Source organism: Carcharodon carcharias, chromosome 13 (genome assembly GCF_017639515.1).
Source record: "Carcharodon carcharias isolate sCarCar2 chromosome 13, sCarCar2.pri, whole genome shotgun sequence".
NCBI classification, from domain to species: domain Eukaryota; kingdom Metazoa; phylum Chordata; class Chondrichthyes; order Lamniformes; family Lamnidae; genus Carcharodon; species Carcharodon carcharias.
In genome coordinates, this window is record NC_054479.1 from 4,063,075 (window position 1) to 4,075,678 (window position 12,604).

Below are 12,604 nucleotides of genomic sequence, written 5' to 3' on the forward strand. Positions count from 1 at the left end.
TTCCAGAGGGTTATGGGGTTGGAGGAGATTGCAGAGGGTTGTGGGGCTGGAGGAGATCTCAGAGGGTTATGGGGCTGGAGGAGATCTCAGAGAGTTGTTGGGTTGGAGGAGATTGCAGAGGGTTATGGGGCTGGAGGAGATTGCAGAGGGTTGTAGGGCTGAAGGAGATTGCAGAGGGTTGTGGGGTTGGAGGAGATTGCAGAGGGTTGTAGGTTTGGAGGAGATCTCAGAGGGTTGTGGGGTTGGAGGAGATTGCAGAGGGTTGTAGGGTTGGAGGAGATTGCAGAGGGTTGTGGTACTGGAGGAGATTGCAGAGGGCTGTGGGGTTGGAGGAGATTGCAGAGGGTTGTGGGGTGGAGGAGATTGCAGAGGGTTGTGGGGTTGGAGGAGATTGCAGAGGGTTGTGGGGTTGGAGGAGATTGCAGACGGTTTTGGGGCTGGAGAAGATTGCAGAGGGTTATGGGGCTGGATGAGATCTCAGAGGGTTATGGGGCTGGAGGAGATTGCAGAGGGTTGTAGGGTTGGAGGAGATCTCAGAGGGATGTAGCGTTGTAGGAGATTGCAGAGGGTTGTAGGGTTGGAGGAGATTGCAGAGGGTTGTAGGCCTGGAGGAGATTGCAGAGCGTTGTGGGTTTGGAGGAGATTGCAGAGGGTTGTGGGTTGGAGGAGATCTCAGATGGTTGTGGGGTTGGAGGAGATTGCAGAGGGTTGTGGAGTTGGAGGAGATTGCAGAGGGTTGCGGGGTTGGAGGAGATTGCAGAGGGTTGTGTTGTTGGAGGAGAACTCAGAGGGTTGTAGGGGTGGAGGAGATCTCAGAGGGTTGTGGGGTTGGAGGAGATTGCAGAGGGTTGTGGGCTTGGAGGAGATTGCAGAGGGTTGTAGGGTTGGAGGAGATTGCAGAGGGTTGTGGGGTTGGAGGAGATTGCAGAGGGTTGTGGGGTTGGAGGAGATTGCAGAGGGTTGTGGGGGTGGAGGAGATATCAGAGGGTTGTGGGGTTGGAGGAGATTGCAGAGGGTTGTAGGGTTGGAGGAGATTGCAGAGGGTTGTGGGGCTGGAGGAGATTGCAGAGGGTTGTGGGGTTGGAGGAGATTGCAGAGGGTTGTGGAGTTGGAGGAGATTGCAGAGGATTGTGGGGCTGGAGAAGATTGCAGAGGTTTATGGGGCTGGAGGAGATCTCAGATGGTTGTTGGGTTGGAGGAGATTGCAGAGGGTTATGGGGCTGGAGTAGATTGCAGAGGGTTGTAGGGCTGGAGGAGATTGCAGAGGGTTGTGGGGTTGGAGGAGATTGCAGAGGGTTGTAGGGTTGGAGGAGATCTCAGAGGGATGTGGCGTTGGAGGAGATTGCAGAGGGTTGTATGGTTGCAGGAGATTGCAGAGGGTTTTAGGGCTGGAGGAGATTGCAGAGGGTTGTGGGTTTGGAGGAGATTGCAGAGGGTTGTGGGGTTGGAGGAGATTGCAGAAGGTTGTGGGGTTGGAGGAGATTGCAGAGTTTTATGGGGCTGGGGGAGATTGCAGAGGGTTGTGGGGTTGGAGGAGATCTCAGAGGGTTGTAGAGGTGGAGGAGATTGCAGAGGGTTGTAGGGTTGGAGGAGGTTGCAGAGTGTTGTGGGGTTGGAGGAGATCTCAGAGGGTTGTGGGGTTGGAGGAGATTGCAGAGGGTTGTGGGTTTGGAGGAGATTGCAGAGGGTTGTGGGGCTGGAGGAGATTGCAGAGGGTTGTGGGGCTGGAGGAGATCTCAGAGGGTTATGGGGCTGGAGGAGATCTCAGAGGTTTGTTGGGTTGGAGGAGATTGCAGAGGGTTATGGGGCTGGAGGAGATTGCAGTGGGTTGTAGGGCTGGTGGAGATTGCAGAGGGTTGTGGGTTTGGAGGAGATTGCAGAGGGTTGTGGGTTGGAGGAGATCTCAGATGGTTGTGGGGTTGGAGGAGATTGCAGAGGGTTGTGGGGTTGGAGGAGATTGCAGAGGGATGTGGGGCTGGAGGAGATTGCAGAGGGTTGTGGTGTTGGAGGAGATTGCGGAGGGTTGTAGGGTTGGAGGAGATTGCAGAGAGTTGTGGGGTTGGAGGAGATTCCAGAGGGTTATGGGGTTGGAGGAGATTGCAGAGGGTTGTGGGGCTGGAGGAGATCTCAGAGGGTTATGGGGCTGGAGGAGATTGCAGAGGGTTGTAGGGTTGGAGGAGATTGCAGAGGGTTGTGGGGCTGGAGGAGATTGCAGAGGGTTGTGGGGTTGGAGGAGATTGCAGAGGGTTGTGGAGTTGGAGGAGATTGCAGAGGGTTGTGTGGCTGGAGAAGATTGCAGAGGTTTATGGGGCTGGAGGAGATCTCAGATGGTTGTTGGGTTGGATTAGATTGCAGAGGGTTATGGGGCTGGAGTAGATTGCAGAGGGTTGTAGGGCTGGAGGAGATTGCAGAGGGTTGTGGGGTTGGAGGAGATTGCAGAGGGTTGTAGGGTTGGAGGAGATCTCAGAGGGATGTGGCGTTGGAGGAGATTGCAGAGGGTTGTAGGGTTGGAGGAGATTGCAGAGGGTTTTAGGGCTGGAGGAGATTGCAGAGGGTTGTGGGTTTGGAGGAGATTGCAGAAGGTTGTGGGTTGGAGGAGATCTCAGATGGTTGTGGGGTTGTAGGAGATTGCAGAGGGTTGTGGGGTTGGAGGAGATTGCAGATTTTTATGGGGCTGGAGGAGATTGCAGAGGGTTGTGGGGTTGGAGGAGATTGCAGAGGGTTGTGGGGTTGGAGGAGATTGCAGAGGTTTGTAGGGCTGGAGGAGATTGCAGAGGGTTGTGGGGTTGGAGGAGATTGCAGAGGGTTGTGGGGTTGGAGGAGATTGCAGAGGGTTGTGGGGTTGGAGGAGATTGCAGAGTTTTATGGGGCTGGAGGAGATTGCAGAGGGTTGTGGGGTTGGAGGAGTTTGCAGAGGGTTGTGGGGTTGGAGGAGATCTCAGAGGTTTGTAGGGGTGGAGGAGATTGCAGAGGGTTGTAGGGCTGGAGGAGGTTGCAGAGGGTTGTGGGGGTGGAGGAGATTGCAGAGGGTTGTGGGGTTGGAGGAGATTGCAGAGGGTTGTGGGGTTGGAGGAGATTGCAGAGGGTTGTGGGGTTGGAGGAGATTGCAGAGGGTTGTGGGGCTGGAGAAGATTGCAGAGGATTATGGGGCTGGAGGAGATCTCAGAGGTTTATGGGGCTGGAGGAGATCTCAGAGGGTTGTAGGGCTGGAGGAGATTGCAGAGGGTTGTGGGGTTGGAAGAGATTGCAGAGGGTTGTAGGGTTGGAGGAGATCTCAGAGGGATGTGGCGTTGGAGGAGATTGCAGAGGGTTGTAGGGTTGCAGGAGATTGCAGAGAGTTTTAGGGCTGGAGGAGATTGCAGAGGGTTGTGTTTTTGGAGGAGATTGCAGAGGGTTGTGGGTTTGGAGGAGATTGCGGAGGGTTGTGGGGTTGGAGGAGATTGCAGAGTTTTATGGGGCTGGGGGAGATTGCAGAGGGTTGTGGGGTTGGAGGAGATCTCAGAGGGTTGTAGAGGTGGAGGAGATTGCAGAGGCTTGTAGGGTTGGAGGAGGTTGCAGAGGGTTGTGGGGTTGGAGGAGATCTCAGAGGGTTGTGGGGTTGGAGGAGATTGCAGAGGGTTGTGGGTTTGGAGGAGATTGCAGAGGGTTGTGGGGCTGGAGGAGATTGCAGAGGGTTGTGGGGGTGGAGGAGATCTCAGAGGGTTGTGGGGTGGAGGAGATCTCAGAGGGTTGTGGGGCTGGAGGAGATTGCAGAGGGTTGTGGGGTTAGAGGAGATCTCAGAGGGTTGTGGGGTTGGAGGAGATTGCAGAGGGTTATGGGGCTATGGAGATTGCAGAGCGTTGTTGGGCTGGAGGAGATTGCAGAGGGTTGTGGGTTGGTTGAGTTCTCAGAGGGTTGTGGGGTTGGAGGAGATTGCAGAGGGTTGTAGGGCTGGAGGAGATTGCAGAGGGTTGTGGGGCTGGAGGAGATTGCAGAGGGTTGTAGGGCTGGTGGAGATTGCAGAGGGTTGTGGGGTTGGAGGAGATTGCAGACGGTTTTGTGGCTGGAGAAGATTGCAGATGGTTATGGGGCTGGAGGAGATCTCAGAGGGTTATGGGGCTGGAGGAGATCTCAGAGGTTTGTTGGGTTGGAGGAGATTGCAGAGGGTTATGGGGCTGGAGGAGATTGCAGAGGGTTGTAGGGCTGGAGGAGATTGCAGAGGGTTGTGGGGTTGGAGGAGATTGCAGAGGGTTGTAGGGTTGGAGGAGATCTCAGAGGGATGTAGCGTTGGAGGAGATTGCAGAGGGTTGTAGGATTGGAGGAGATTGCAGAGGGTTGTAGGGCTGGTGGAGATTGCAGAGGGTTGTGGGTTTGGAGGAGATTGCAGAGGGTTGTGGGTTGGAGGAGATCTCAGATGGTTGTGGGGTTGGAGGAGATTGCAGAGTTTTATGGGGCTGGGGGAGATTGCAGAGGGTTCTGGGGTTGGAGGAGATCTCAGAGGGTTGTAGAGGTGGAGGAGATTGCAGAGGGTTGTAGGGTTGGAGGAGGTTGCAGAGGGTTGTGGGATTGGAGGAGATCTCAGAGGGTTGTGGGGTTGGAGGAGATTGCAGAGGGTTGTGGGTTTGGAGGAGATTACAGAGGGTTGTGGGGCTGGAGGAGATTGCAGAGGGTTGTGGGGGTGGAGGAGATCTCAGAGGGTTGTGGGGTGGAGGAGATCTCAGAGGGTTGTGGGGCTGGAGGAGATTGCAGAGGGTTGTGGGGTTGGAGGAGATCTCAGAGGGTTGTGGGGTTGTAGGAGATTGCAGAGGGTTATGGGACTGGAGGAGATTGCAGAGCGTTGTTGGGCTGGAGGAGATTGCAGAGGGTTGTGGGTTGGTTGAGATCTCAGAGGGTTGTGGGGTTGGAGGAGATTGCAGAGGGTTGTGGGGCTGGAGGAGATTGCAGAGGGTTGTAGGGCTGGTGGAGATTGCAGAGGGTTGTGGGTTTGGAGGAGATTGCAGAGTTTTATGGGGCTGGAGGAGATTGCAGAGGGTTGTGGGGTTGGAGGAGATTGCAGAGGGTTGTGTGGGTGGAGGAGATCTCAGAGGGTTGTAGGGCTGGAGGAGATTGCACAGGGTTGTGGGGTGGACGAGATCTCAGAGGGTTGTAGGGCTGGAGGAGATGTCAGAGGATTGTGGGGCTGGAGGAGATTGCAGAGGGTTGTGGGGTTGGAGGAGATTGCAGAAGGTTGTGGGTCTGGAGGAGATTGCAGAGTGTTGTGGAGTTGGAGGAGATTGCAGAGGGTTGTGGGTCTGGAGGAGATCTCAGAGGGTTGTAGGGCTGGAGGAGATTGCAGAGGGTTGTGGGGCTGGAGGAGATTGCAGAGGGTTGTGGGGTTGGGGGAGATTGCAGAGGGTAGTGGGGTTGGAGGAGATTGCAGAGGGTTGTGGGGCTGGAGGAGATTGCAGAGGGTTGTGGGGCTGGAGGAGATTGCAGAGGGTTGTGGGGTGGAGGAGATCTCAGAGGGTTGTGGGGTTGGAGGAGATTGCAGAGGGTTGTGGGGTTGGAGGAGATTGCAGAGGGTTTTGGGGTGGAGGAGATTGCAGAGGGTTTTGGGGCTGGAGGAGATAATAGAGGGTTGAGGGGTTGGAGAATATTGCAGAGAGTTGTGGGGTTGGAGGAGATTATAGAGGGTTGAGGGTTTGGAGAAGTTTGCAGAGGGTTTTGGGGCTGGAGGAGATTGCAGTGGGTTGTGGGGTGGAGTAGATTGCAGAGGGTTTTGGGGCTGGAGGAGATTGCAGTGGGTTGTGGGGTGGAGGAGATTGCAGAGGGTTGTGGGGCTGGAGGAGATTATAGAGGGTTGAGGGTTTGGAGAAGATTGCAGAGTTAGGAAAGGGTGAGTCCCTGGATGGATTTGAAAACAAGGATGAGAATTTCAAAGTGGACTTGCTGGACCTGGAGTCTGTGTAGATCAGTGAGCAACAGTGGGGTACGGTTAAGCGTGGCCTGGTGGAATATGGGTGCATGCAGCAGTGCTGGCCCTTGGACAGTTGAAGATATCTTTGCACCTTCAGTTCCCTGTAATGCATCAAAATAATTGTGGATTCAAGAATTAGTCTCCACCACTGTGATAAAGTATTTCACATGTGGTTAATCCGAGATCACAATTATGCTTCAAAATCTGGGTTTGCATGAGCAATACATTCAACATGTCTTGAATAGATTTACCGTCAGTCCTCTAATGAGAAGCAGATTGCAAACCATTGGGAAGACACAGTCTAGTCCCACGGGATGCTGTTGCTGGGCACTGCAATGTGAGGTGGTGGCAGATTTTCATGTGATGTTGAAATGTTATCAACACATTCCCTGCAGCTGGGCTTGAATACTGGGATTTTCTAAGTTCCACGAGGGAGTGATTCCAGGATGCAGTACTCAAAATGCACTGGAAATTCCACTGGTTAGGTCATAGTTCAAGTTGTTGCTCAAATACATTTGCTAAATTATAAATGCAAAATCTCCCATGCACTGGTGCAATCAGACAGTGTTACTTATATCAGTTGTGTTTAATCATTTGCAAGTGGAGGGCATTACTGGGGTTTCGTTTGAGCAGATATAAGGAGACACTTAGGAAAATGGAGAGCAGTTGTGTTAGGAGGCCTGTGCTTGTAATGTTTCACTCTGTAAGTAAACGTAAGACTGAATAAAGATTGCCTCTAGTATCTTCCTTCACTAACTGGCTTTGTGGATTAGAACAGGTAGTGTATTAGAACACAATCATTTCTTTCCATTACAAAGTATTTCTTGATGTATTTAAGAGCCGCTCTGTTTGATTAGTACAGTGGAAAATGGATTTCTCACCAAAAATAACTTTTTATTAATCAGGGAGGCCAAACCTCCATCTGTGAGGAATCTGATTTAAAATCACTGCGAATGACATTAAAAAACGGGGCTGAACCATTTGATGGTTTAATCAGTTGGAACCAGTCCGCTTCTTAGTAAATTTTTTAAACTATTAACCATCTTTTAAAGTACACCTACCCTCCTGTCTGCACGCTTTAGAAACTAAGTGTAATTTTATTCCGATCCAGTTGAGTTTTACAATTTGCAATGGCTGGTTTTGTAGACGGGGCCTGATCCAGGTGAAATTCAACCTTAACCAGTATAACTGATTGCAGGAAACAGCCATGCCAGTGATCTCGGGTATGACTCATCTATGTTTAAAATTCCCCAATCCTGTGTGCCAGTTTGGTCAATTCTGCACCAATTTGTGATGATGTACCAAACAAGTGTGTTGAAGGTTGTTTACATAATAGAATTGTCTAAATATCCCAGCTAACCTCCGGGCATTGGCTTGGGGAAAGCTGCACAGTCTGTCAGAGTTAGTTTTCTGTTTGCTGTCTCCAGGATGGAGAGTCACACTTCAGGGGGCATCTATTGGGTAATAGTGCAAACACACCCCATGATTTTCCATCTGGAGTAAATTTCTGACAGTGTGCGTGTGATTTCCACTTTTTTCTTTGTTCATTCATGAGATGTGGGCTTCGCAGGCTGGGTCAGCATTTATTGCCCATCCCTAATTGCCCCTTGAGAAGGTGGTGGTGAGCTGCCTTCTTGAGCCGCTGCAGTCCATGTGGTGTGGGTATACCCACAGTGCTGTTAGGGAGGGAGTTCCAGGATTTTGACCCAGCGACAGTGAAGGAACGGCCGATATATTTCCAAAGTCAGGATGGTGAGTGGCTTGGAGGGGAACTTGTGCTCTTGCTTTGCATCAACTGCCCTTGTCCTTCTAGATTGTAGAGGTCGTGGGTTTGGAAAGTACTGTTGAAGGAGCCTTGGTGAATTCCTGAAATGCATCTTGTACATGGTACACACTGCTGCTACTGTGCGTCGGTGGTGGAGGGAGTGAATGTTTGTGGATGGGGTGCCAATCAAGCAGGCTTGTGTCTTGTAGATGGTGGACAGGCTTTGGGGAGTCAGGAGGTGAGTTACTCATTGCAGGATTCCCAGCCTCTGACCTACTCTTGTAGCCACGGTCTATGACTAGTCCAGTTCAGTTTCTGGTCAATGGTAACCCCCAGGATGTTGATAGTGGGGGATACAGTGATGGTAATGCCATTGATCATCAATGGGTGATGATTGGGTTCTCTCTTGTTGGAGATGGTCATTGCCTGGTGCTTGTGTGGCACGAATGTTACAATTCTACACTTCAGGACCAGTGCAAGTGAAGAATTAACCACAACAAAAATCTATTAATCGCAGCTGTGAAAGTTCCAATTAAACCCCAGTCACGGCCTTTTGGAAGAGAGTTCCAGATTTGCACTGCAGTGATTCCTGATTTCACTTTTGAAAGGCCTGACACTAATTATATTACACTGCTAGTAATGGGGGGATGTTAGAAATAATCAGAAGTATTAATGTTAACAATGCTTGTTGGATTTGTACAATTTCAATAGGTGATAAGGACATGTATTGGGAAAAGCTCAGAATCCAAAAAGCATCTTAAAGGAGCAGAGAGAGACGGAGGGGTTTTGAGAGAGAAATTAAGGCTTGCTGAAGGCCTGCCTGTCCAGGTGGAGCGATTAAAATCAGGGACGCTTAAGAGTTCAGAATTGGAGACCTGAGAAGGCTGTGGGGCTGGAGGAGATTAAGAGGGATCTGTAATAAGGATAAGGATTTTAAAATGGAGGCGCTGCTGGACCTGGAACCCATGTGGGTTGGTGAGCACAGGTGTGTGTGTGTGATGGGTGGATGGGACTTGGTGCGAGTTAGGATAGAGGCTTCTGAGATTTAGAGGGGCTTAAGTTTGCCGGGGGTGGGAGTGGGGTGGAAGACATGAGGTGAGCCAGGACAGCGTTGGAATTGTCAATAGTTACAACACCCTCTGTCACCCATAAAACTTGAATTCACGACACCAAGTCGGTGCTTTTGTCTACTGTGTTTCCAGATCTTGCAGGGTTGCTGCAGGTCACAATAAACTGGGTGTGTGTGTGTGGTCAGAGAATTGGCTTAGATGCTACTGATGTGTGACTTGTGCAGCATTTTGAAGCAAAGATTTTTGAGGAGCCCTTAGCGACTAAGTACAAAGTTACTTGAGTCCCAGTCTTGGTCACCAGAGAAAGTCTCCTGTTCCTGGATTTAGGGAGAGTGTTGTTGCCAATGCCCATGGTATAGATATTCTGCCCATTGACAGTGAATGTTCGGAGTGAAGCTGGACTCTTGACTTTCTAAAGAAAGGAAAGAGATTACATCACTATTGCACCTTTAATCACCCTAGGACATCCCAAAGTGCTCTGCAGACAGTACCAACTTCTTGAAGCACAGTCACTGTTTCACTGTTGTCATGTCGGAAACATGGGCAGCTAATTTGTACACAGCAAGATCCCGCAAACAGCCATGGGACAACGACCAAATAATCTGTTTCTTTCAATGATGCTGGGTTGAGGGATAAGTACTGGCCCAGGATACTGGGGAGAACTCCCTCACTCTTCTTTGAAATAGTGAGAGAAATGTGGGTTTAAAAAAACGATAGGGAAGTCTGGTGATTTTGTATTTTCTTTCTGAATTAAAAATTGTGTCTTTTAATCTCTCTCTCTCTCATCCTGAACAGCTGGAGCAGATACACCAGGTGGCGCTCTCTGCTATCACATATGTTGGCTGCTCACTGTCCATTGTCTGCCTGACAGTCACACTCATCATATTTGGCATTCTGTCGTGAGTACCTGTAACACTCTCTTCACTGTCCCAACTCCACCGCACCAGCTAGATTTTACTGCCGGGACATGGGCTGCAGAAAGTGCAGGCTTATGGTGGGTTAAATGATGGTAAAGGAGGCATGGTTTACATAACTTTTAGAAAAAGGTAAATTCAATTTATGATATTGTTTTTAAACAAAGCTACAAAATAATCCCACCCTTCCCTTACACGCTCACCCGGACGCACAATCTCACACTCACCCGTTCACAATCTCTCCCTCGCACAGGGTGTATGAGTATGTGTGAGTGATTTTGATGTGTGTGAGTATTTTTTTATTCATCGCAGGACATTGTCTTCACCGGCTGGGTCAGTATTCATTGCCAATCCCTAATTGCCCTTGAGGCTCGCTAGGGTGAAACAATAGTTTCACAGTCATCGTTAGATTTTTAATTCCAGACTTTGGACACCGCGATGGGATTTGAACCCAGGTCCCTAATGCATTACCCTGGGTCTCTGGAATACTAGCCCAGTGACAATACCACTACGCCACTGTGTATGTGAGATTTGTTTGTTTGTTTGTGTGTGAGCATGTGAGTGTGAGAGAGAGTTTCTGTGTGTGAGAGAGTTTGTGTGTGTGTGTGAGAGAGTTTGTGTGTGTGTGAGAGAGAGTTTGTGTGTGTGTGATAGAGAGTTTGTGTGTGTGTGAGAGAGAGTTTGTGTGTGTGTGATAGAGAGTTTCTGTGTGTGAGAGAGTTTGTGTGTGTGTGTGGGAGAGAGTTTGTGTGTGAGTTTGTGTGGGTGAGTGTGACAGTTTGTGTGTGAGTGTGAGAGAGTTTCTGTGTGTGAGAGAGTTTGTGTGTGTGTGTGGGAGAGAGTTTGTGTGTGAGTTTGTGTGGGTGAGTGTGACAGTTTGTGTGTGAGTGTGAAAGAGTTTGTGTGTGAGTGTGAGAGAGTTTGTGTGTGAGTGTGAGAGAGTTTATGTGGGAGTGTGAGAGAGTTTGTGTGGGAGTGTGAGAGAGAGTTTGTGTGTGAGTGTGAGAGAGAGTTTGTGTGTGAGAGAGAGTTTGTGTGTGAGAGAGAGTTTGTGTGTCTGAGAGAATTTGTGTGAGTGTGAGAGAGTTTGTGTGTGTGTGAGAGAGAGTTTGTGTGTGAGTGTGAGAGAGAGTTTGTGTGTGTGAGAGAGAGAATTTGTGTGTATGAGAGAGAGTTTGTGTGTGTTTGTGTGTGTGTGAGAGAGTTTGTGTGTGTGTGAGAGAGTTTGTGTGTGTGTTTGAGAGAGAGTTTGTGTGTGTGTGAGAGAGAGTTTGTGTGTGTGTGATAGAGAGTTTGTGTGTGAGTGTGAGAGAGAGTTTGTGTGTGAGTGTGAGAGAGTTTGTGTGTGTTTGTGTGTGTGTGAGAGAGAGTTTGTGTTTGTGTGAGAGAGAGAGTGAGAATTTGTGTTTGTGTGAGAGAGAGTTTGTGTTTGTGTGAGAGAGAGAGAATTTGTGTTTGTGTGAGAGAGAGAGAGTTTGTGTTTGTGTGAGAGAGAGAGAGAGTTTGTGTTTGTGTGAGAGAGAGAGAGAGTTTGTGTTTGTGTGAGAGAGAGAGAGAGAGTTTGTGTTTGTGTGAGAGAGAATTTGTGTTTGTGTGAGAGAGAGAGAATTTGTGTTTGTGTGAGAAAGAGAGAGAATTTGTGTTTGTGTGAGAGAGAGTTTGTGTTTGTGTGAGAGAGAGAGAGAATTTGTGTTTGTGTGAGAGAGAGAGAGTTTGTGTTTGTGTGAGAGAGAGAGAATTTGTGTTTGTGTGAGAGAGAGAGAGAGTTTGTGTTTGTGTGAGAGAGAGAGAGAGAATTTGTGTTTGTGTGAGAGAGAGAGAGAGAGTTTGTGTTTGTGTGAGAGAGAGAGAGAGTTTGTGTTTGTGTGTGAGAGAGAGAGAATTTGTGTTTGTGTGAGAGAGAGAGAGAGTTTGTGTTTGTGTGAGAGAGAGAGAGAGTTTGTGTTTGTGTGTGAGAGAGAGAGAGAGAGTTTGTGTTTGTGTGTGAGAGAGAGAGAATTTGTGTTTGTGTGAGAGAGAGAGAGAGAGTTTGTGTTTGTGTGAGAGAGAGAGAGAATTTGTGTTTGTGTGAGAGAGAGAGAGAGTTTGTGTTTGTGTGAGAGAGAGAGAGAGAATTTGTGTTTGTGTGAGAGAGAGAGAATTTGTGTTTGTGTGAGAGAGAGAGAGAATTTGTGTGAGAGAGAGAGAATTTGTGTTTGTGTGAGAGAGAGAGAGTTTCTGTTTGTGTGAGAGAGAGAGTTTGTGTTTGTGTGAGAGAGAGAGAGAGTGTGTTTGTGTGAGAGAGAGAGAGTTTGTGTTTGTGTGAGAGAGAGAGAGAGTTTGTGTTTGTGTGAGAGAGAGAGAGAGAGAGAGTTTGTGTTTGTGTGAGAGAGAGAGAGAGTTTGTGTTTGTGTGAGAGAGAGAGAGAGAGAGTTTGTGTTTGTGTGAGAGAGAGAGAGTTTGTGTTTGTGTGAGAGAGAGAGAGAGAGTTTGTGTTTGTGTGAGAGAGAGAGAGAGAGAGTTTGTGTTTGTGTGAGAGAGAGAATTTGTGTTTGTGTGAGAGAGAGAGAGTTTGTGTTTGTGTGAGAGAGAGAGAGTTTGTGTTTGTGTGTGAGAGAGAGAGAGAGAGTTTGTGTTTGTGTGAGAGAGAGAGAGAGAGAGTTTGTGTTTATGTGAGAGAGAGAGAGAGAGTTTGTGTTTGTGTGAGAGAGAGAGAGAGAGAGTTTGTGTTTGTGTGAGAGAGAGAGAGTTTGTGTTTGTGTGAGAGAGAGAGAGTTTGTGTTTGTGAGAGAGAGAGAGAGAGAGTTTGTGTTTGTGTGAGAGAGAGAGAGAGAGTTTGTGTTTGTGTGTGAGAGAGAGAGAGAGAGAGTTTGTGTTTGTGTGTGAGAGAGAATTTGTGTTTGTGTGAGAGAGAGAGAGTTTGTGTTTGTGTGAGAGAGA

General features: G+C 49.1%; 1 protein-coding gene across 1 annotated transcript in view; it reads left to right on the plus strand.

Annotated features, from left to right (window-relative positions):
- adgrd1 (adhesion G protein-coupled receptor D1) overlaps window positions 1-12,604 on the plus strand; it is a 324,527-nt gene that overhangs the window by 261,159 nt on the left and 50,764 nt on the right. Inside the window, exon 16 of the mRNA XM_041202315.1 lies at window positions 9,567-9,670. Coding sequence (XP_041058249.1) covers window positions 9,567-9,670 — 104 coding nt within the window. The remainder of the gene's footprint in view (window positions 1-9,566; window positions 9,671-12,604) is intronic.